The sequence below is a fragment of the Diadema antillarum genome, unplaced genomic scaffold (genome assembly GCF_040938485.1).
Source record: "Diadema antillarum isolate AM-2024a unplaced genomic scaffold, OU_Dant_1.0 scf00000170, whole genome shotgun sequence".
NCBI lineage: Eukaryota > Metazoa > Echinodermata > Echinoidea > Diadematoida > Diadematidae > Diadema > Diadema antillarum.
The window spans coordinates 2,204,326-2,229,663 of NW_027271059.1; the positions used below are offsets into that span (position 1 = coordinate 2,204,326).

At 38.1% G+C, this 25,338-nt stretch overlaps 2 protein-coding genes across 3 annotated transcripts in view; both read right to left on the reverse strand.

Moving 5' to 3' along the window:
• Window positions 1-313: 313 nt before the first annotated feature.
• LOC139722757 (uncharacterized) overlaps window positions 314-25,338 on the reverse strand; it is a 55,986-nt gene continuing 30,961 nt past the window's right edge. For both annotated transcript variants that reach the window (XM_071634044.1, XM_071634045.1), the window contains exons 2-4: window positions 23,133-23,196; window positions 4,400-4,597; window positions 314-3,182 (exon numbers count right to left, since the gene is read on the reverse strand). In XM_071634044.1, the coding sequence (XP_071490145.1) occupies window positions 2,767-3,182; window positions 4,400-4,597; window positions 23,133-23,184 (666 nt within the window). In that variant the 5' untranslated portion in view covers window positions 23,185-23,196 and the 3' untranslated portion in view covers window positions 314-2,766. The remainder of the gene's footprint in view (window positions 3,183-4,399; window positions 4,598-23,132; window positions 23,197-25,338) is intronic.
• Window positions 8,276-13,086, reverse strand: LOC139722727 (uncharacterized). Its single transcript, XM_071634016.1, has 2 exons — window positions 12,927-13,086; window positions 8,276-9,530 (listed from the first exon to the last, which is right to left on the reverse strand). The coding sequence occupies exons 1-2, from the start codon at window positions 13,063-13,065 to the stop codon at window positions 9,121-9,123; spliced, it is 549 nt and encodes a 182-aa protein (XP_071490117.1). The 5' UTR covers window positions 13,066-13,086; the 3' UTR covers window positions 8,276-9,120.

The following is a 25,338-nucleotide window of genomic DNA, read 5'->3' on the forward strand; positions in this document are numbered from 1 at the left end:
GATTATATATACATATGTATATATATGATAAACATATATATCATATATACCTCACAATATATATATATATATATATATATATATATATATATATATATATATATTATACATTTATGCTAATGATGAGTACCCGGCTGACAAGAAATGACGAGGAATACAGAGAAACTAAATGGAATTTTAGGATAACCATGTAAACTTATTTCCTGTATAATATAGGCGTCATACTCTGTTACTCTTACTACAGCTGACTGTACGTTCTCATTTATAGCTCGGCAACCCTTTAAAGAAAAGGTTAATAAAATTGAAACGAGGAGAAAAAAATAAAATTTTTTGTCACTCTTACTTTATTTCATTTGCTATCTAGTCGACAAACGAACCTATACACTAACACTCAGTATCGTCCGCAATCAATAGTATGGAGGAGACAAGATTCACAGATGTACAGGCTGATATTTGGTATATACACAAAAGTGACAAAATGTGGAAAAAATAATTAATTTACTATGATTCAATATGACTGCTTCTCGAGGTACGATTGTAATTAGTTCTACAAGATTTCAGCATTTAGAATAATTTCATGATAGAACGACTCCAATCCCGGTAGTCATAAACATCAGTCTTTCGTCTTTGCATACTAATGTTTGCTGGTATTCTCGGCAGGTAACTTCAAATGCTTTGGAGATTTGAACGGCAACAACCATTGTGTTATGAAGAACAGACGATCCTCAGATACCCGAAACCTTCATCGATCATGACGATTGGGAAGATGTTCAGCCATAAGATCGATACCACTATAAAATCGAAAGCTTGTGGGTTGGTCGCTACAATAACTGACATCATGCCCTACTCTGCTTTGAAAAAAAAAAAAAAAGTGATAATATTTCCGATTTATACAAACCCGTAATCATTGGTTGGGAGTTCGGCGAAAACGTGCCGTGGATGTCTCCCTTTGAAATGAAACCGATTGTAGGCACAATTAACTCAAAGATTAGTACTCATATAACGGACTTTCAGGATGATACATCATTACATCACCACATATTCTGTTTTATGAAGCAACGACACATGCACCGTAATTCAATTCATATTTTTACTACCTTGGTCGAATTGACAATTATTTGTTGAACAATGGGTTTGCATTTAGATGTTAAAACGATGCTTAATGCAAAGGCATTCAAGTAATACACGTCATGTATCAATGTCCGAATTGCTGAAACCGGACTGAAACGCATGCGGGGCAGCTTATTTACAGTCATGTTATACAATTATTAGAGTTTTTTTTTTTTTTAACAAGGCGTGAAAGAAGGAAGATTGGTGCGTAATCTTTCGTGAAGAACAGGATCTTTTGTTGCAGTAATTAATCACACATCCGAGTAAGAAATGATTACCTGTATATTATACCTGATTGAGAAGGCATTATCCAACTGCACATGTACAAGTACTGTTCACCCTTTCAATGACATGAGGCAAGAGATGCTTTTTTATTGCCATGTCGAACATGTCGAATGAAAGGCAACTCAGTCTCTACATTCACAATCATTATCTACAAGACGTCACAATCAATTAAAATCTCTCCGAGAGGCATGGTATTCTATGATTGTATACCAACGGAGCTGACTGTAAGTATTAAATACATTTCAAACTCTAGACGACAGAAATAAAGGAAGGAGAAAATAGCATATTTGAACATGAGGAAAAGGAAGCACAAAGAAAAAGAGACAAATCTTTACTATAATCGTTATCGTTCTCCCTTTTCCTGCGAAGAAAAACAGAACTTTTTATTATTCCTCTTTTGTTACCATTGAAAAAGTGTTGCCTCACACTCCTTCATTATATCATGTCTAACCTGCTGTCAGTTGAATCCTTCAGGAGTATGACGCATCACGAGCCAAGGCAAAAGAGTACATATCAACAACAAGAATGATGATCCATTTTTTCGAGATTTTATGCTACCAAAGATCGTCAATGGGCAGCTCATCTCCTACCTTATGTTCACTACATCTAAAATACACGAACCTTGATGACCGCCTACAACGGCTTGAATTTTGTATTGCGAGGTTTACGATGACATGAGAACACTGATATCAATCAATCAGAAATGTTTCCAATATGACACTATTACACTATGTATATATTTTCACTGCAGTTCTCCTGAAATACACAGCTTTGCATCTGATTAAACTGCAATTAAAGTAAAAGACAAACAGATTTCATTCCTATCTGACACAAGAAAATCAGTTTATTTGTATTAATCTTAGCAAATGTAAATTAATCGAAAAAAAAAACACTTCAATTGTTATTTTTTTAGTGGTTATCACCGATATAGGTAGCCCATGTATATTTAGTGATTTTGGCTTGCATTTACAGCTCTGAAATGCACACCGATTAATAAAATCGACTATTAATAAACTATCGTTTTATGTGAACTTCTTAGCAAACAGAAATGGTTATTACGTATTCACAATAGATATCTCTGTGTAGGAAGTGTTCCAATACAAAGCATCAAGACGAGCTAAATGTACCGGCTCTTGTAACAAACTATCGTACATCTACTTTTGAAGGAATATTTCCTATATAGAAATTTTCCTAATGTTTCTTTAAAATCTAGATGATATTTTTGCTGTAAACTTGCATTGATTTGTTAAAAAGAACTACATCGTATAATCTTAAATATTAATCATGTGAACACTTCCTATGCTATCATGTATGTGCCACAGAGAAGCAACAGCAGGGGCTATTTGCCTATTGGGTGACACAATCATCCAATCACACGGCTCGGAAAACGATGGCGCTAAGCAAAGAGCTAATCAGCACAGTCGCACTCGCCAAGACGTGCACAGCGCCCGCTGTCGTTGTCTGCATCGTGGTGTCCTGTTCGGCACCATCTCCAGCCTGCGGCTCGGCTGAGCCAGCCATCATGGACGGAGCAGCACTGGTGGGGTTGCTGGCAGCTGCCCCCGGCACGACGTTGCAGTTGTCCGTATCGCACACGCAGAGGGAGCCAGTGGTATCGGTGACTGTGATGCCGGGTGGCAAGTTGCCTTCCTGGCCCGCTGACTGCGTTATTTGATCCGCAATCACGGTTACCATTTGCGGGGGGAGGCAGTTGTCTGCACCAAGCATGCTGTCCATGCTCGGGTCACTACAGCCTAGCTGCGTCATTGTAAGGGTACCGTCACCGTCTATTGGGTTCGAATGGTCAGCAGGAAGCATAAAAGAGAGAGAGAGAGAGGACGACAGAGAGACAGATAGAGATAAGTGAGAGAGAAAACATTGTGTTATAGGTAATTCAATCTTTTCATGCATCTTTTCAATGTCCTGTACCTTTGTCCATTTCCTTATTTCTTTTAAATTGATTAGCATACGACTAAAGCAAAGTATTATCACAATGGAGGAGAAAAAAAAAATCTCACTTTCTTTCAGAGTCAAACAGAAAAGCACCAATGCATTCTCTCTCTCTATATATATAAATATATATATATATATATATATATATATATATATATATATATTTTTTTTTTTTTTTTTTTTTTTTTTGGGGGGGGGAAGTTGTCTTCACCAAGTATGCTGTCCTTGCTCGGGTCACTAGTGTACAGCCTAGCTGCGTCATTGTAAGTTTATCATTGTATATCATTGTCTTTACACTGACGAGGGTCTGAGGAAGACCGAAAATTTTGTAATAAAAAACTTCTCGTTGGATATCCATGACAATGATAAACGTGTTTATCATTGTATATCATTGTCTTTACACTGACGAAGGTCTGAGGCAGACCGAAAATTTTGTATTTTGCTGCTTTAAATATTCAAAGCACGTTTTTTGACGAGTGCGAAAAATCATTTCTACGATGTCTCTTTTAATTGATTTTCTCAAGTCCCTAAGCCCGCTTTTCACTTTCAACTCTAATAGCTTTTGGGAGACAGTGAAAAAATGGTACTGATTCTAAATTTGTATCGGTCACGAATAATATGTCCCAATACGCTGTACAATGATAGCTCAATCTGATAATCCCTTCTGTGAGTTACATTCTGTTTTGTCCTATCTATGGCACAGATAACAACACTTGGTGAGATTAAGAACTTGAATAGACCCTGAATTACAAGTCTCATTTTTCATTAAAGACTATTCTCTCGTGTGTACTTTCTTTCCACTTTTTAGACAGGTAAGGAAAGTCCATTTTTAAAGCAATGCATAATTCTATGGCTTACCGTGTCTGGTCTTTCAGAATCTACCCTTAACTATATGTGTATGTGTGTGGTTATAAGAACAAGAAATTGTGATTGCCCCTTTGGGCCGCAACACCCCCCCCCCCCCCCCTCGGGGGTCTGAGGACCTGTCTACGCCGCAGACGGTAAGTTACTGCCCAAGGCTCAGAAGGCGAAAGTCGTATGGTATACTTACATGTATCGCTGGTGAAGGTGAAAGTGAATTGCTGCGTCATGCACTTGTCACAGGTCATCGGAACAGGTGTCTGGCAGGACATTGACGTGGGCGCGCCAGTACCTTCGGCCCCCGCACCCTCGGCTGCAGCTAATCCAGCTTGAAGAACCGCGTTTGTAGAAGACATCTCCATACACATATTACAAGTGATGGCGCCAACTGGACAATTAGAAGAAAGTAGATGGGAAAGAGTGAGAAAGGACAATGTTATTCATTTGTACTTATTAGCAAACATGGCGTTGCATGGTTTTGATCGGTGTTTTTTACGCCCATACGACCACACACACAAACAAACACACACACACACACACACACACACACACACACACACACACACATTTCTCTCCGAAGGGACAAATATAAAAAAAATACAAAAAATAATGTGGCACTGTTACTTAGCAAAGGAAAGCATCTTTTTTATTCATTTTTTTTTAATACGAGACTTTGATAACCATTAAACATCTATTATACATATCAAAGGTAATGTATTTGTCTTTTAACTGGGAATGTGAACTTAGGGACAGAATTTCCTTATGGGTGAACACAGTCATATTACTGTTCCAATAAGCAAAATAAAAGGAAAGAGAAAAAAAAATGTTCCCTAAAAGTCAAACTCATTGGAAATCGGTCTTATTGCACAAAAGAGTAAATCAAAGCCTAATAAAAGTGTGCATGGTTCACGGCATCTAAAAAAGAAGAATATAATCATATAAAAAAGAATGTTCCTTCCGTCTTCAGTGTAACCAGTTGAATAGTACTTTCTTACCCTACAGTCTTTCATCCTTTAAAATCAAAACCTTATTCAGCCACCAAAAATGTCAATCAGTACAGTGCGTCAACAGTGCATGCTGAATGTCACTCTGCGTTCGGACGCCTCTTCAGGAACGGCACGAGTGGAATACCCATTTGATCCCCACAAAATGTCACTGTGTTCCCGGCAATGCAGTGTTCCTACTTGCACACGCTACCACACCACTGTCCACTATAGGAACCGTAAACTGGCATTACAATAAATCAGCCTACAATTTCAGGACACAATAATCCTTGAGACTACTCAGATCCGATATAGATTTGGACTCAATAGAGGCTTCGTTCCCAATCTTATGATTTAATTTACTTATTCTGTCTCTAATTTATTGTCTCTCATTTCGTAAGTTTGCTATTTTGTTTCGGTATTTATGAGGACGTGCACGTATTCATATTTGTGCATTATTGTCAATCTTTGGCAATTATTGATTTTGCGCTTTCAAGGAGAAAGTCCACGTTCAAAGACACGTGAATTTAGTGAATGCAACATTACTAAAAGAAAACATCAGTGAGAGTTTGAGGAAAATTGGACAACCCATTCAAAAGTTATGGATTTTTGAAGTTTCTTCTCAGTCATTGCTGGATGAGAAGACTACTACAGCTTGTGATGTCACATGTGTACAACGATACAAAGCAATATAAAAAAAAAATCAACATATTTCCACCTTTCTCGCATAATAAAAGAACGCTTGTCTTGCCTCTTTTAGAAGGCAGGGGAATAATATTACCCTTAACATACATGCAGTGACAGGTTGAGGAAGTGTGCATTGTTTGAAAAAAAAAATAAAATAAATTTTGTGAAATTCTCTTTATATTTCCCTTATATCCTTATAGGCATGTAACATCATACACAGTGGTAGTCTTCTTATCCAGCAGTGACTGCAAAGATAATTTAAAAATTCGTAACTTTTGAATGGATTGTCCGATTTTCCTCAGACTTTCACTAATGCGTTCTACTAATATTGCTGCATTTACTCAATTCACATGTGTATGGAGGTGAACTTGTCCTTCAAGTCATCATTATCATCCTACCAAAATGAAAGCGGTGTCAAATTGTTCTCAAGTTAACATTTCATTTGGTTCTACGGCAGTCTTGCCTGAAGAATTTGAACAGGAAAAGGCTCTCTTTCTTGTTTCTTGTTTATTTTTCTTTTTTTTCTTTTGCTTTTGTTTTTACCGGGTGTATTTTCGGATGATTTAAAGGGGGAGGCTAGTAACTGATCAGTGGGAATCAGTGGAAATGCCGCGAGATGCTTCCAGGTTAGAGTCCCTGGTCAGTGACGGAGCATTAATCTGCACATTACTTGAATATGAGACCGTTCTGAAGCAAATCATTTTCACACAACAATAGATATACAATGAACTCTTGAATGAATCCCATAAGGATTGGAACAATCATCTCCCAGCATTTCCACTAATTCCCACTGATCAGTTACTAGCCTTCCCCTTTAAATTTCGTGATAATTGTTATCAATGAATTCCAGAACTCCCGTATTAGGTACAAAATGAACAGTAGGTCTGTTTTGTGCAATCGGTGTGTGCGTGTGCGTTTGTGTATGTATGTGATACTTCATGTGATACTCCATCGTATCAATTACATGACATTGCTTGCTGAAATATGTTACAAGAAGTTATTGTTATTATCATTGTTTTCCACTAATTCCTATCTATAAGGCTGTTTCCATTGTACAGCAAACTTGTCAAGAACGCTCTGCTCTGTTAATGCGCAGTCATGAATATGATATATAGAATGAAACTACTGATAACTAAATTCATGATTAACCGTTGAGGACGGTTTGATTATGCTACAATACACATTTTCCATTAAGACACCTGCATGCCCGAATATACTCAGGACTCGTCCTCAACGGGTTAATCACGACCGTGAGACAGGGAAGAGCACAACCTACACCTTTGCATTCACCAGAATAATTATTGTATTCAATCACAGGCTATCACTCATTCGTAACGTTCAGGAGCACGTTTTTCCTTCACTGCACACTGCATCGCACAACGAAAACGACATTACATACACGCTTTGAAGTAAGAATGGCGATGTATTGCTTTATTTGTATTTTACATCAAATATCTCAAAGATATTAACAAAAGGTACACACATCTAAATCCAACAAGGTTACAATACGTATTAGTACTTGGCTTGACACAGTGGAATCCATAAGTGTATTCATCCAATTTTACGTCTATCAAAAGACAGAAGGGGCAAAAAAAAAAAAGAGAAAGAAAATATGATACAAAATTAAAAGAGATTTAAATGTAAAATGATGATGAGTAATGTCGTTACAAATGCTGGTATTCCCAGAAAATATTACTGTTAAAAAGCTAATGAATTTGGTGGGACAGTGTATTGTAGTATCTGTAGGTTTCGCTGTTCCTTATCCACTTAATTACCACGAGTAATCAAAGAAAAATTGAATGTACACACCATGGAATAAAACAAATTAAAGTAGGAAAATTTGCTAATTAGGAGGAATCTACATAAAGCATTCCTTTTCAGGCGTATAGATTCAAAGACGATATTGTAAATTGAGTTCCTACATGAAATTCATTGTTGTATCGTCTGGCAAACTAGAACAACAATAATAAAAGGTATGTAAAGCATAAAAACGAATGCCCAATACTTATAACTACGAAATTCATTTTTGTTTCGTATGGCAAACTAGAACAACAATAATGAAAAGTATATAAGAGCAGAAAAAAAAAAACGAATGCCCATTACTACGAAAAGAAATAGTGAAATAGTGAACTACTACTACAACTACTACTACAACTAACAACTACTACTACTACTGCTACTACTACTACTACTACTACTGCAACTACTACTACTACAACAACAACAACTACTACTACTACTGCTACTACTACTACTACAACAACAACTACTACTACTACTGCTACTACTACTACTACTACAACTACTACTACTACTACTACAACTAACAACTACTACTCCTCCTCCTCCTCCTCCTCCTACTACTACTACTACTACAACTACTACTACTACTACTACAACAACAACTACTACTACTACTACAACTACTACTACTACTACTTCTCCTCCTCCTCCTACTACTACTACTACTTTTATGCATACAAGTCTAGAGGCAAAGAACATACCTTGCTTAGACTCTCGAAATGTGAAACGACACAACATTTTGTGAAGAAAGAACAAGGTTTTCATTTCGGTTAAATCGAAAAAAAAAATGAATTGTTGGATAAAATTTAGTAATGAAGAATAATTTTGTTCAATATCATACACTTTTAAAGTATATTTTTGAAGAGGGGACCTTGCAGTGAGCATTATCTTTTTGAAATGTAGGTATGATGGGAGAACTATTCTCGACTTGCAATTGTGCTAACTTTTGGTTTCTCCCTTTAGCAGCAATATCTTCTGGGTTTTTTTTTTTCATAACCTCTGTCCATACATCTGTCTATGCATTCTTATTCGTATTTCTTTATTAAACTGAATTAAACTACACCATAACCTGCTGTTCCTATGTATATAGGATAAGTATACAATTTGCATATACAGATGTAAATGCCTGGAATATCATTGTATTTTTTTTCTAAAAGTTGATATTATCATATCTTATGTATTTTCATGCTATATCAATATGCAATATGCTGTTAATAAAATTCAAGTCAATGTACACATTTTGTCTGGTTAACAGATAACAGTCCTCTTCTCGCCTTTATAAAGTAGGGCTAATACCGATTTAATCGGGCAGAATTGCATCGTCTTTTTCGTTTAATCTTTGTGATGTGATGCGAACGATACCAGAAAATTTCACGTAACCAAAATTATTCCCTGGTTTTAGAACGGTAATTGGTGCTAAACCAGGAAAACCACCCCTTTAAGCGAGGTTGATAGCAGCCGTAACAGAAAGGGAAGTGCCAATGAACAAGAGCGCCCCGTTCATTGTGAAGTGCATAGCGCCCCCACGAGTCGTGGTCTGCACAGTAGTGCCAGCATCTCCGCCGCGGCTGCCGTCTCCTACGATTGGCGCGGCTGCGACGGTCGTTCCTGCCGCAGGTGGCGCTGTAGTGGTGCCGATGGCGTTGCAGTTGTCGCCCGTGTCGCAAACACACAGACTGCCGCTGACCCCCCTGTACGTCAGACCAAGCAGTTCGAAGATTTCCTTTAGTGTATCGACAACGGTGGCTGCGACGAGGGAGGCAAACGTATCGCCAGAGATGCAGAAAGTTCCCTGGAGCCCGCCCTCATTACATCCCAGCTCCCTTTGAGTAAATGAGATATTGCCCACTGAGCGTAGGAAGGAGAAATGTGAAAATAAAAAAAAAGAACAAGAGCGAAGCATACTGTCAGTTGGCATTCGGCAATCCTATGTACAATGACCCATCACTGAATGGATGGCTAATCTACACAAAATGAATCATAGATGTGACAGGTAACATAATCATAATATCACACAAACGGTCAAATTACATTTGAAGGCAATGAATGGGATACCAAGAAATTTAAGCCTGACGAGTGCAATATTCCCTAGTGCGCTATGAAATATAAAAATGGGTATTACTTTTGAATAATAATATTATTTATTGATATCATCATCAATAAAGTAATATCATTCATTAATCGGCCGTAATCTGGCAGAACTCCCTAAGTCGATTTTGGTCGATTTTCAGGTTTTGAGTGTTTTGTGTGTTTTTTCTCATGCTCTTTCAAGTGGGCCAAAAAATAAGTTGTGAATCGGTACAGAAAGTTATTTTTAGAAAGTGATTTTGGCAAAATTCCTAAGGAGAGAGGGCGATTAATCTGGCAGAACTGCGTAAGTCGAGATTCGAAATGAATTTTCCGATGTTTATCAGGCAGAACTGCGTAAGTCGACTTACGACAACGCTTGGACCAAGTTGTTCCTGCATCCCGCACGGACATGGTATATCTTAACACGCGCGTGCGCGACCTTGGTAGTGACGAACGCGCTGCGCGTTCAGGCTAGCAGTGCCTAGCTAGCTAGCTAGCTAGCTAGACACGTCGTACGGCTACGTGTATTGTACACGACGACAGTCACGCTAAAGCAATAATCCTCGTTACTCTTGGGGGAAATTGCCACTTTCTTTCCCTTCATAGACTGGCAGGCTTCAAAACAGGTCAATATGCGGTATGCCTTACTAATAAGTTTTGCTACAATCTAGTGTCTTTTAAGCCTAGAGCATTTCTAGATCTAACAAACGTTATAGTTTGCATCTTGTCTGACATCACGCTCCAGTCAACTTGAGGCCTAGGCCTACTTAATACTGCTGCAGCACTTGTCCATTGTTAATGTACGTGAAATCAATGTACTGTGCGGTAGCGTAGGTCACGCGAACAACAATATCTGTAATCCATTGACCATAGCTTCTTATTTTGTTTTTCATTGTAATAAGCGGTTAGTGGGCTTGGATCTATGGGATTGATCTCGAGAAGTTTAATGAATATCTGGGATACCGTCCATAACGATGGCATTTTCGATCCAATCCTACAGACGTCAGAAATTGACCAATACTAACACTTTTACAGTTTACTTTTTAATGCAGGCACCGTACCGGTACTCTCAGTAGAGTTGTGCAGTAGGGGCCTACTAGACTACTGGGGCCTACCGTTACTTAACTTAGGCTGAATCGCCGGTTATTCTGTCTTTACTCAGTTTTCTATTTGTCTAGATTTGATTCGGCCAGACATTCTCGAAGTTTGTAATATGAAGAATCTAGAATCTACAGGTTAAACGCTAAATTATAAACATTTAGCCCTAGAAATAGATCTGAAACTTAGATTTAGATTTGTGTTCTAGACTATACATTACTACTACTAGACATTATAGGCTACCATAGACTTACCGTTAGTCATTATAGATAGGCCGGTTAGGCTTTACGTTGTTCTTAGATCTACTATAACATTAGTACCTTCTAGGCCTAGATCCCCAATAAACAGTCTAGCTGGAGATTTAGCCCCTACCTGGATATAGAGTTTAGATCTAGAGTCTAGACTAGAAAATCTAGAAACTAATTTTCATTGATCTACTAGTCTGTTATAATGACGCCTCAAAATAGACGTCTGGATGTTACATAGACCTAGACAATCGAGTAGACAGAGTTCGAGAGTTCTCGTTCGTTTTTAATAGGCCTGCGTAGATAGTAACGGTTAGAACGCTACTACCCTGAAACGTTAGTACTGTAGTGACAATAAGGCCTAAAGTAGGAGTCGACACAAACGAGAACTAGGGTCTATTTTTTTATTTTCTAATAAAGCTGTAAATAAACTTTTAGTCAGGCCTAGCTCCTAGTATTCTTTAGTTTAAATAGAGTTTAGGCCTTCAGCCAAAAGGGTCTAGGCTTACTCTTACTTTGGGCATAGAGTAGGAATACTAGGATAATGATGAGATCAGTAGGCCTATCGTGTGCAGATTCCTATGTACCGCTCTACTAGTCTCTGGATGTCTAGTGTATCGTTAGGCCTGAATAGACTACGGTCTAGACGGTCTACAGTGTAGTACCTGTAGTCTTGATGAACAATATAGCTTAACATCTAGAACCTAGTCTAATATTATTCTTAATCCAAATGCAATGCTTCATGAGATCGACAATAACCCAAGCAGCAGCCAGGCTTTTGATGTAGCAGTACTTCTTGTGCCGCTAAATAATACTGAAACATGAAACAGACTGACAACATTTGGGGAAAGCAAGTTATTTTCCACATACAAATGAATGGATAAAATGAAATTAAATGTGAATCAATAATGATGACTTTATACAATACAAATATTTCAAAAACATTGTACTCGATCTAAAATATTCATTGTTTTGACACTGCATCCGCTGAATAGTAAGAGGGTGGATGGTAAAATACGATAGACAACCCGCAGAAAATAGACCGAGATACGTAGTTCTGGTTGATAAACCACGTGTTTATCAGCCAGAACTGCGTATCTCTAGGAGATACGCAGTTCTGGCTGATAAGCACGTGGTTGACGACGAAAAGAGATACGTAGTTCTGCCTGATGAAACACGTGCTTATCAGGCAGAACTGCGTATCTCCTAGAGATACGCAGTTCTGCCTGAAAAACCCCCCGCATGGCCAAAAACTTACGCAGTTCTGGCTGATCAACCCGGGCACGTGACCAGAGATACGCAGTTCTGCCAGATTACGATCGCAAAAATTTGGCGACGATTAATCTGGCAGAACTGCGTAAGTTTTTTAAATTGGTAATTTTTACTACTTAAAAAGGTCAAATTGTCATTTTTTTGCTGGAAATAAATTCTTTAGACCAATTATGACCGAGAAAAGAGGAAAAATGCAACTCATCGTATCTCAGTTTAGAAAGGTGTAACATTGAATCTTTAAACCCGATTTCTGGCGTAATGTGTTAAAGGAGATACGCAGTTCTGCCAGATTACGGCCGTAATGTATTATACAATTTGTACAATTACTATTTGGAAAAAAAAATGTATTGTGACTCTATTTGGATATCATTAATTTGTCATCGCAATAGCACAAAAAACGAACGAAGCAGATTTCACTTATACTTTTGTAACACAAATCCCTCTTCCATAATGTATACATCCCTCTTGCTAATCGATTGCCTTTATTAATTTATAATACTACCACAAGTTCAGCTACTATAACACTACACTGCATACTGTAGTAGAAACGGGTACTCACGAGTTTCATGCGTGTAGGTCTGTTCGACCACATTTGCCTTGCACGCTCTCGGCATGGAACAGTTCACTGTCAGCGGAGCATCGCACGATACGGCGTCCGGATCACTAGGCGGCATAAAGGCGGGGTTAGACGACGTCATCTGAGTACACTGCTGGCATTCTATAGAATCCTCACCTGATTCGAAACACACAGTGAAAGCCCGGATGTACGTTCATAATAACAAGCCTTTTTCCAAAGGCCTCACAGGCTGGCCATCATAGCGCAGAAAGATCGTAGTAGCCAAGCGCCTCAGCCGGAGAGAATAGAACCCCACCCCCTATTTTCTATGAGACATGCAAATGTGACAGCAGCTATTCATGAGCTATCAAAACGATGAATATTTGTGACCGTGCACCTCAAAGCGAACATAAAGTCGCACACACTGATTTTGTGTGAGAACTGAAAATAAGTGAAATGGGTCAACCTAGCCGAACTTGACTTTTCATATTTTCTGAAAGAGCGGGTCTTCTTTTACATTATGCTAAAATTTGGTATCATAAAACGGACAGAAAAGTGTGGTTTTTTTTGCAGTTTATCTCGAATATTTTTGGTAAAATAGTGTGATTAGGTGTGTCTTTAGAATCCCTTTTTCATTTCTGAAAAACCTTGTCCACACTCTTCACTTTCATCTCTAATAACTTTTGAAAGGATAGTGCTACTGCTTTGAAAGTTGGCATTAATTATGGACAAAATGTGTTAATGAGGCATGCTTAATTTCAGTTTAATCTGATCATCCCGTCATTGTCGGTACTCTGGTGGTTTACTTCCTGTTTTTTTTTTGTCCCATTCATCGCACAGCCAGCACAGTTTCGTAAAGATTAAGCGCTTGAATAGACACTGTACTTCAGAGCCTCTTTTCTCAGTTCACACTTTTCCCGAGTTTGTGCTTTCTTTCCAATATTTAGATAGGTTAGAAGAGTCCATTTGATTTGAGTCATACATCATTTTTAAGCTTAAATTCTGCTCTTTCAGAATATGATCTTAACTAAAAATTCATGTCTGGCGACTTTTTTGTTTGTTTTGAGGTGCAGGGTCACATATAGAAGATGATGGCGGTAATGACACTCCTTCTGCTACCAGTTACAATAAAAAAGCCCAAATGACAAAGAGAGTACAAAGAGATTATACTGTATGTTATTAGACAACTTGTTATATCTTAATTACATGGAAAAGGGGGTTTTTATACGGAGGATCTACCGCTGGATGAGAGAGACCAGAAATGGAAAAAAAAAACCATTAATGATAAATGCTAGCGGATTATAGGGAATGGCATGTATAAAATATATCATCTCTGTAATCTCTATTTGTAGAACACGTGACGTGGCTTCCTGCCTACTCCAAAAGAGCGCCGTCTGTTGGTGTGAGTCACCGCTTTTGGACAGGATTCGTGTTTACCTGTTTATACACAGAACCCCTTCCCCTTAACACTTTCCTTTATAGGAACATTGATTCCCTAACACAGTGACTCACTATTCAGTCTGTTCAAGGATGGTAATGATCACAGGTAGATACTACTATTTGATTGTGCATATTGTAAATAGTACATTACGGCAGATAATGTCAGTATGACTTGGTACGGGGAGAAAATGAATTGGACACAATGTCCATACGATTCAATAGATTGCACTGCTGTTAAGCCCCCGTTCCACTATGCCGTTCTCGCTACGATTTGACAATTTTCTCAGGTCGGGAAGGATCGGGTAAAACCTGAGCCGATCTGGACACAGTACGATGTTAGAACGCTCTAAGTACGCTGCAGTTACGACTACCAAGTGCTTGCTACGCTCTTACTACGATGATCGGGAATTAGACATTGCGATCTCTGCCGCTGCCGGTACGCTTTAGAACGATGTAGCTACGCTGTTAGTGCGATGTTGCCGATGTTATCCGATCAATGCACGCTGTATCTACGCTCTGAACGATCTATACGATCTTATCACGCTGTTACCCCGTTCAGAGAGCTGAAAAGTGCCCGATGTGCCCCGATGTACCCCGATTCGACTGTGGGTCAGCAGTCAGTCAACTTATTAGCATGTAGAACCGAAGAAATATACTGTGGACCTCGAAGATTCATTCTTCTTTTTTCACTTTTGATTTTCAAAGTTGTTGTTGCTTCGTTATTCTCACTACTCTTTCTTCATCAGCGAGCCCGTGCTTCTGTGCCTCCAGTGCCCTGGTTATGACCCACCATTTCCCTCTCCTCTACTCTCCCCTCCTCCCCCCCCCCCCCTTTGTCCACCTCGGACTTACTACCTTCTTCACTACTATATCTTTCTATCCTCTCATCAATTTTTTCCTTACAAGAGAGCCGCCATGTGTTTGTTAATGTGCGTCCGTATGTGTGCATGTATGTGTGTATTACTCTGTCTGTCTTTTTTTTTTTTTTTGCTACCGCTTAGGGAAATTTGTTGTTGTTGTTTTTTGCAATTATATATTTTTCTCTATGAGGGGACTGCATTCTAATACTACAAGCTCTGCTTTTTAGCAGTCCCCTCCATTTCCAGCAATATTTTGTATGCATTTACCACAGTGACGTAACTTTTATTTGTATCTCTGTTGATAATTTGCCTGCATCTCTTTTACAACGTTATTCTGTTCATCGCATTGTAGTACTGATTTCATGACGTCTGTGTATATGAGCGTTTCTTTGTATTTTTTATTATTTGTTTGTTGGAAGTGAAATAAATCAACTTGAACTTGAACTTGAAGAGCCTCCTCAACTCACGGTTCTTTTGCAGCAATGCATTGTATAAACAAAGACGTGCTGATTTTTCAAAGGATTTTTCTTGATGTCCTTGCTTTTATAGTCCGTCTTCCTCCAGTTGTAGATGATTTCATATTCTTCAAAATTCTGCTATGTCCTCTTCCTCCTCTTTCACCATCACGTGCAGTCTCTCTTTCTTCGCCTTTTGGGTAGCTGCTTCGCTGCTTTCTTCTCTTCTTTTTCTTCATATCTTCTTCTTCTTCGAAAATTACAGCTAAAATTACTTCCCGTTCTTGTGCCGATGTTACTACGCTCAGAAAGACCTTGTTACGCTCATCCCGCTGCGTTTACGCCGTCATTACGCTCTCCCCGCTGCGTTTACGCTGTCACTACGCTCTCCCCGCTTGCCGTACGATTAAAAATACAGTAAACCTTGGATAAGTCGACGTCGAGTGAGTCGAAAATCACTTAACTCGAAGCAAAATAAAAAGTCCCGATTTTTCCCTATGTATTTTCTCTAAGAAATATTTGGATAAGCCGAAGTACGAGAGTCGAATTTCGGCTGTGTCGAAGTAAAACAGTCAGTCCCTTTTGTACAAAATACACGTAGTTTACATCACTTGAGCCGAAGAAGATTTGTCTGGCATTCTCATTACATTTAGAGGAGAACAAAATAATCGGCATGTCGCAGAACCCCGTCCCTGGCCTGCTGCAGGTAAGCATGCACACTCACCGTACCGCTCTGCACGCATGTCGAATACATACACATGTATGTATACACACAGCACATCGATCCATGTACTTTATCCATACACACAGCACATCCATACTTTATCCATGTCAAGCCAGAACTCCTTGGTCAACCAATCGCTGCTTTAATATTTTAGTGACAGGCCAAGTGGGTGGAGCTTGTTTGTGCGTGCCCGGCTGGCTGTATAGTTTTGTTCAATGGAGGTAGGATGGGCCTGGGAGAGTGTTTGTCTCAGGGTAGGTTGACAGAGATGGCTACCTATGTTGCACCATAGACATAGCACATGCACATTGCCACATTAGCGCAGACATTCTCAGCGAACTACGTTTAACTACTAGGTACTAGTATTGATACAAATTCCATGTTCAATTTAGAACAAAATAAGAACATTATCTTCAAGAACAGACAAATTTGAATGCAAACACACACAAGCACGCACACACACACACACACATGCATGCAAATGTCCTATACTACATGTACATAACTGTGAGTCGAAAAAAAAATCGACTCTCGCGAGAGTCGAATTTCACTTAAGTCGACGCATTTTTGTCAGTCCCGAGAGCTTCGACTCATGCGAGGTTTACTGTATGTCAATTTTGATCGGGGAGATCGGGAAGAAATTTTGAACCGGTTCAAAATTTCTTCCCGATCTGAAAAACTGCCCGCTCCAACCCCGACCTCCACACGCTGCTGCTACGATGCTTCCGATCCCCGTACGCTTTTGCCGCTCTCTCCCGATCTGCTAGATCGGGAGAGATCGGGGTCCAAATCGTGATAGTGGAACGGGGGCTTTACCAGAAGGAACCTGCTATAAATTAAATAATCATATAATATCAAACAATGGATAAAAGTTTTCTGATAAATGAAAGAAACATGAGACATGACGATGCAAATTATGCAAAGATGGAACATAGATGCCAGTACAAACACATTGACCTACATAGTGCATACATGACTCTAGCTCCAAAAAATCTACCAATAATTATGCTAATTTGTATTCTTCTAATTGTTTTTTTCATAAATTTATGTTAATCTGTGTGCACTGATCGTATGTACATTATTTGCCTCTATAGCTCAGAACAACCGTCTCTTTGTCTTCTAAATAGTGTCACACGAATTTCTCACGGGATTTGATGCGCAAATATTCACGGACACACCTGAGGCAAGTCTTGTACCAAGACTAGTGGGTGGGGGGGGGGGGGAGCTAAAGTATAGTAGAGAAAAAAAGAAGAAAAGTATTTGCAACCTAGAGAACAGCAATGTCAAGGACAGCATCCCCCGGCGGGCGCGCCAAAACAAACAGAAGTCTGGGGACCACAGCGGGGGCGCCATATTGCCTCAACCGCTGCGAGTTTCAATGCAGTTAATTGTAGCCACAGACATTTCGTGCCGCCAGCTCTTTACTACATGAACATTTTTCATTCGATTTCATTCGATATGATGCAACACAGAGTCATGCATTGTTTTCATTTCAGGTAGAACGCACTGCACCATGAATTAACGTCGAATGAACTCTTTCTTTCAGTTTCAGTGTTACTGATGCAACACAGCACTTTCTCAATTTATGATGCGCGTATTAATAAAGCATCAGCAAAAGTGGATATTTTTAAGGAGAGGGGAGATGATTGCAACGCATGTCGAAATAGCCTGGCATTGGCGCCAGGTTGAATCATCAGCTTACTCATTCACGATGACCGGGCGACAGGGCCGAAGGCGAGGGTTATACATCAAAGGATGAAGCAGAGCGTCCTTCATTGGTATTATGACCATGGAATTACTACACAGCGGTCTGTGTGTAGCTCCATGGTATGACGCACTTTCTTGGGCAGCTTTCACCCCGTGGCATAAACTCCCAAACACACACACACACACACACACACACACACGCCCACATACACATAAAATGCCCTCGTGCCTCCCCTCCTCTCGGATCACCCTCTCCCAGCCTCCCCATCTCTCTCCACCCCGTAGATTTTTCCAGTGTCTTCGAGGCATAATTATGCCTGCATTTGACCCACTCCCCTACACACTCAGAGTATTACTACTCATCACTACTGGCTCATTGATTGTCTCCCCCCCCCCCCCCTCTCAGCTTGTGGCCCACGTATAAGGTGTGTGCTACGCATGTCGTAATGCGCGTATGACGTGTATTAAACACGATTTTGTATGTATGTTTGTATGTATGTATGTGTGGGTGTTTCTCACTCTGTATCTGCGTGTTTATGTTTGTTTGCTCGTTTGTTTGTTTGTTTGTTTGTTTGTTTGTTTGTTTGTTTTAGCCGCCCATTTCCTTCTCGCTTGCAGTTGATTTGTTGGCCCCCACAAATCGATCTTTCGAAGTTCCTGAAAGATACAGGTTTTGTTGTTGAAATGTTTCTGTGTTACTTCATTTTCATTCTTAGTTTGTTGTTGTTGGTTTTTTTTTTGTGTGTGTTTTTTTTTGTTGGGGGGGGGGGGGATTAAATTCCGGAGCAACCAGTGTGCAAGTAACATATGCTATGTTTTCTATTTCTTTCTTTGAGCAAGTGTGAATTTTCTTCATAGCCTGGATAGAGCTCTTTTATGAATCATGACAATCACCTGGTCCCTACAGTTACAATTTCTTTCTTAAAAAAAAGAATAGTTACCATTCTTCACACCAAAACAGTAGTTGTTTTCGACGTCTGATCAAAAGCTCGCGATAGCAGCATTTGTTTTCAAATTTGATATCCTATGATATAGTTATGTGTTTCACTACATGTACTAAGAATGCCCTGTGGCGTAAAGAAACCTTGAGAGTTTGCCCAACTCACATAGCCTTATGAATTGGCGTTCCTTTGACTGACATTTGTATTTCGTATTTTGTGATTAGGAAATATCTGCCAATATTATATCTAGCATGGAGATAACTTGCATCTGCCAAAAAACAAACAAACAAACAAACAAGCAAAAAAAAAAACCAACAACATACAAATAAAAAAACACACACAGATAGAAGAGGAAACTTCACGAGGCTTGAATTTGATACGATGTTATGTTGTAAAAAAATAATATACGTTTTCATGGCAACAGATGCTAGGTAGCTATAATTTTCCTCACAGTTAGTAATCAGCACACAAAGCTCTCTTCTTTTAGACATTAAAAACGAAGTGTACGTGACAAATTCCGGCGAAAATGATCGTTAACTATAGCTTGCACCATTTATAATTGAAGTCACGAAAACGTAATCCGAAGTGGGGCCAACGATTTGCCATCGCTTCATTCAGTTGAAGGGTTCGATAACAATAGTTCGAGAGCTACGAAACAAAGACAATTATATGGAACGATGGTATACGTTTATCTTCATAACTTTCAGAAAGATTAAAATGTCTTGGAAACAAGTGAGGTATCATTTGAACGGTTAACATAGTCCCTATCTGACGACAGACTAAATATTCAAACCGTTTAAACGTTTTACCATAATATGACATTTTCCAACTGGTTCTGTAATGATTCGTTAGTTACCAATTTGATGAGACTACCTGCAATAAATATATAGCCTCATTTCGAGGTTATGCCTTTTTGTTGAGGCCTTCCAGACAATATTAATTACATGTACTCCTATTGAAACTGCGGTTGGCATTTAATTACAACGCCCTCACTCTTATAAAGTATTGCCTGTGTGTGTGTGTGTGTCTGTCTGTCTGTGCGTGTATAGGTATGTGTGTGAACAGCAAGCGAAGACAAGCGACTATTGTTGTTTTGTTTAGCAATAAAAGTAGATATGGGGATAGGGTGATTATAATGTATTAAAACAAACAATTACAAATTCTGTTCGTTCAATGTAACACTAATTTATGATATCTTAGTTTACTGCCTGCAGCTTTTTTGCTATGCTGTCTATTCGTATGTGTACTTTGTGTAATTAAGCACGCCATTATTGATGAGTAAGAGCACGTTGATCAAAGAAGAACTTTGGTTGTCTTGTAAGACTTACAGTGTAGGCGTATGTAGAATTTTATATTACTTTTGTACTTAGTATGAATTGGCATAAATATGTCTCTTCCGATTTAGTGAAAATTATTCAGCAGCACAAGTGAGAAGTATATAGCTACCTTAAGTTTCTTATTCATGTTCGTTTCACTGCTAATATACGATGTTGATATCAAACACAATTATTTTTTAAGTAAAAAAGTTGCAAAGATACATATTGTCATTTTGTGTGTGTGTGTGTGTGTGTGTGCCGTAGTCCGCATCAAGACCAAATACAAATAGATTGATTAAAAAATATTAGTTGTCATCAGGTGAGGATGTAAGGTTCTACGTATTTACGAGGAACATGATAATATCTCAGCTTTCTTCCCTCAACTCATGTGGATTTCAAAGACAAAACGCGAACGTGACAAAATCAATTAAACGCACACATCTATGCTCGCAGATCAAGCTGATTATAATATGGTGATGACACATATAGTACAACATTTCCCCTATGGTCTATATTGAGATTGAAATCATACACATTAGTAATGTCATTTTGATTATCTTTATTTATCAAAACTAATAATTTTCATAAAAGTTTTTCGATCCATCTGTGAGTAAAATCACAACGTACAATTAAAATCCCGGCACCATTCTTCTGAAATGAACATGGACAAACTGACATGGTGTAAATCAAATAACAATTGTCAGTGAGCTATTTAAACTCCATGAATTAACCATTATAAGATTGGGTTTTCTGGTTGAACGAGAACTTTGCTATTTGTTCTCTATCATCCGACTTTGGAATAGTACAACACACTCTGTATGTTAAGGCTAATATAATAGGCCTACATATACACGAGCACATCCCAATACATTCACACACACATAAACACAATGTCACACACATTAAGAAACGGCATTTTAATACTTTCTCACACAGTTCATCTTAGCAGTGATGGTTGAAGCAATGAAAAGAAGTGCATTTACGTATGAGTAAAGACCTGAAAAAAAATGATGAAATTTACTTTGTGTAGTTGCCAATGAACCCTTCTGTACTATGTATATTGGACAGTGTGTCTGAAGTTACGTCGATTTTCATGTCAATCATTAATCAAGCCTCACAGAGTTATTGACGAAATAATCATTAATCTGTTTGTGATATATATTTGTGAAATGTTCACAAGGTGTTACACTAAACTACATCAACACGCATCATAATAACTACAAAGTTCTCAAAACTTATTCAAGTGTTTCTCTGCGTGAACCTAAATTCTGAAAGTATGTCATGGATCGTATGTGTTTTCATTAAAATGATCACACAACTGATAATCATTTCAAAACATGTTAGCGTGTGGCATGCTCTTACCCCTTGAGAATTTTACTTTCTGTTTACTTTCCCATGTTCTAGCTTTCGCAAACTTTCCAAATCCTGCCACTCCTGAACAAAAGAAAAATCTATAAATAAAAAGTTGGCACTTTCACAAGAAGCTTATTTGTTTTATAATTACAAGGCAAAATGAAAGAAGTTTGAACACGTGACGAAAGATTGTTTTTTTTTCTTTTTTTTTTCATGCATGGACACGCAAACTCCTTGTCACACACACTAACACACATAATATACAAACATGAACATATTATCAACATGAAACAATTTTCAAATGAGCTCGTGCACTGTCTTAAAGGAATTTATCCTTATATTTTCATTTGCATTTCACACTCACAGACACTGACTGTTGTTGTTACATAATCAGTTATTCAGCAATTGAAAACAATGACTACACGTGCAAAAAAAAAATACATCTAATCATGATGATGATAATGGAACATCGGTTAAACTAGATACTTTTGTTAATACATGTAATAGGTAGATTATTCGATGATATCTCCTCTGCAGGATCATCCCCCCCCCCCCCTCATCATTTCCTAATCAGCAGGACTTTCATTTCTAATAAAATGAAAACGATCATGACGATGATGATACTACTACTACTACTACTAATAATAATGATGATAATAACAATAATAGTGATAATGATAATAATGAAAATATAATGAAATTATAAGTAAAATAGACCAATCAATTAAGGAAGTGGACATGTTCCGAAAGGTCGTAAAATAAGAACACTCATATCCCAGTAAATTGTAGGACCACTGTTGATACGAATGAAACACACTACTAAAACAGCACTCATTCGTCCGACCCCATTTGGGCCTCCTCCTAATAAATGCTAACAAGCAGGCAGCAAGTTCCGATCTATGATACGAATACTTCAGCCAATCGTGCTAACTTATGTTCATTAATCACACAGATATGATTGTAGAGGCGTACAGTTGGGAGTATAGGAAATGAAGAGAGAGAGAGAGAGAGAGAGGCAGAGAAAAAAAACACCGATATATTTATATATGTGTACATACATACATTTATATATCCCTCTCTCTTTGTCATACACACACACACACACACACACTCACATGCACACCTTTAACAATCACGTATTTTCTTTATGGAGTGAACGCTTGCGTGACACACTAGGCACTGCTAGGTAGAGTTAATATATGGGTTACATCTCATGTACTTGACTCATTTATTCCTCAAACAGGGCAGCGAAAGTGGGGGTGGGGGTGGGGATGCTGATAAATGAAAAACCGTCTGTTTCCGGGAGGGGATACACATGCCCACACTGGACGGGGAATCTAGGCACACTGGCGACACTCAATGGAGTTGCATAGTATTCCATTATTCGTTAAGGGGTGGGGTGGGATGACTCACCGTTTGAGAGGCCGCCACACAGTAGCATCACTGAAGTCAGAAGGAGCATCATATTGACGAATTCCTATACAGTGGGGAGACAAGCACAAGAACAACAACATTGAGAAACATGTTAAATAGAATAAAGGTGCGTTTCAATCAATCCGTAGCGGTATAAGATGAGCGTTGAGCATAAACATTAATAAGCCCATATAAGCGTCTAGTCTGCAGGCAGCAGACCGTGACGAGGGCTGTCCATAGCCAAGCCCCTGAGGGAGAGTTGTGCTTTGATACACGAAAACTTGCTATCCTGGGCAAAGATAACTATATTGATGTCATCATGATATATCTAGTGTTATCCCCCAATTCATCATAGCAGGAATGACAGCATCATACCCCGCCGCACAAAGAGTAAGCAGTTAATTGAATGAAGGATTTGAAAAAAAAAAACAACATTACATTGGATAGAATAAATAAGCGCCAATAATGAAATTATTAAATTATGAAATAGGTAAATTTCAGTTTGGATACATTCAACATTCAGTTACTAGGAAAATGATATACAAAATATAATAAGATGTAATAACACAAACACACAGGTAACAATGTAGGGCACACATAGTATTCAGGTGATATAGCTACATGTATACACTACGTTGAAACGGAAAAAGAAAATCTTGAAATAATGATAACAATAATGATATTACTACTACTAGTAACTACGATATTAGTTATCATCATCATCATTGTCATCATATTATCATGATCATCATTATAAATAAGTGTCTGGAAATATATATATATATATATATATATATATATATATATATATTTTTTTTTTTTTTTTTTTTTTGCAAAGTTAATTGCCCTCTAAAATAAGAAATCCACTTCAGAACATTATCAATTTATGAAAGAGAGAGAAAAAAAAAATCCCTTCGGGACAGTGCAAATTATGTTCAAAATTAAATAATAAGGAGATGATATGCTGAAATTTCAAATGTCATATCCTCATTTATTCATTTTTTGTTTCATTCGAAAAGAGAAAATTATTTTCTCTTTGTTTGGAGCGATTCGTTTTTGGAGTTAATTCCTAAAAGGGAGAATTGAATGACCGAGTGTAGAAGGTCGTGGGGTTACATCGTACAATAACGGAGCTGGAATGAGAACCTCATGTAAGTCCACGATGGCATTATGCAAAAAAAAATACAACATATATAAATAAATGAATACATGAATGAATAAATAAATGAATAAATGAATAAACTCATTTATTCTATAATGTGACTGTGCATCGTAAAGGCAACAAAAAGTCGCGAGCAATGATTTTGTGTGAGGACTGAAAATAAATGAAATGGGTCAGCCTAATCAATCTTGAGTTTTTCATATCTTTATAAAGAACTGAACAAATCTTCTTTTGCATTATGAGAAAGTTTGGGATCATAAACCAAACAAGAAAGTGTGTTTTTAGAAGTTTTTCTTGAATCTTTTTTTTTAAAGAATAGTGTTATTAGGTGTGCCTTTATAAAGAGTCCCTTTTCATTTCTCAAAAAACCCTGTACACATTCTTTACTTCCAACTTTTGTAACTGCATAAAGAAAGATGCTACTTCTTTGAAAGTTGGTATCAATCATTGACAAAAAGTCTTTCATAGTAAAGAATGCTCAAATCTAGTTTTATCTGATAATCCCTTCATTCTTGTTGATCCAGTCTTTACATGTTGTTTTGTCCCTTTCATCACACAGCTAGGCCCTAGCACGGCTTGGTAAAGATTAAGCAAATTAGACCCTATACTTCAAAGCCTCTTTTCTCAGTTCACAGTCTTCCGATTGGCTTTTTTTTTCCCAATATTAAGAGTTAATAGTAAGGTCAGGAAAGTCCAATTAAATCTAGTTGTACATTACTATGAAGGTTAAAAGTTTCCATTTGTAGAATCTGCTCTTGACTGAAATCACATGTCTGGCGAGTATTTTTTATTGGGTTTGTGATGCAGGGTCAGATATATACATATATATATATATATATAATCACAAGACAGTCACAAATTTACTTGGCCACATAACTAATGGCTGAAGCCTAAAAGTCATGACGTCATTACCATTCATTGTTTTGTCTTTGCTTAACCCTTTCTGTGTCAATGCATCAAATGTGCACGACTTTCATTCACAAACCAATGGACAGGAAATAGAAGAGGCACACAAAGGTTCAATGTCCAAAGTGTGCCGTATTC

Excerpts from the sequence above, each read along its gene's own strand:
- LOC139722727 (XM_071634016.1), bottom strand. The coding sequence starts at position 13,065 with ATGACGTCGTCTAACCCCGCCTTTATGCCGCCTAGTGATCCGGACGCC. Across the intron at positions 9,531-12,926 it reads GACCTACACGCATGAAACTC|TGGGCAATATCTCATTTACT; the intron begins GTGAGTACCCGT and ends TCCTACGCTCAG.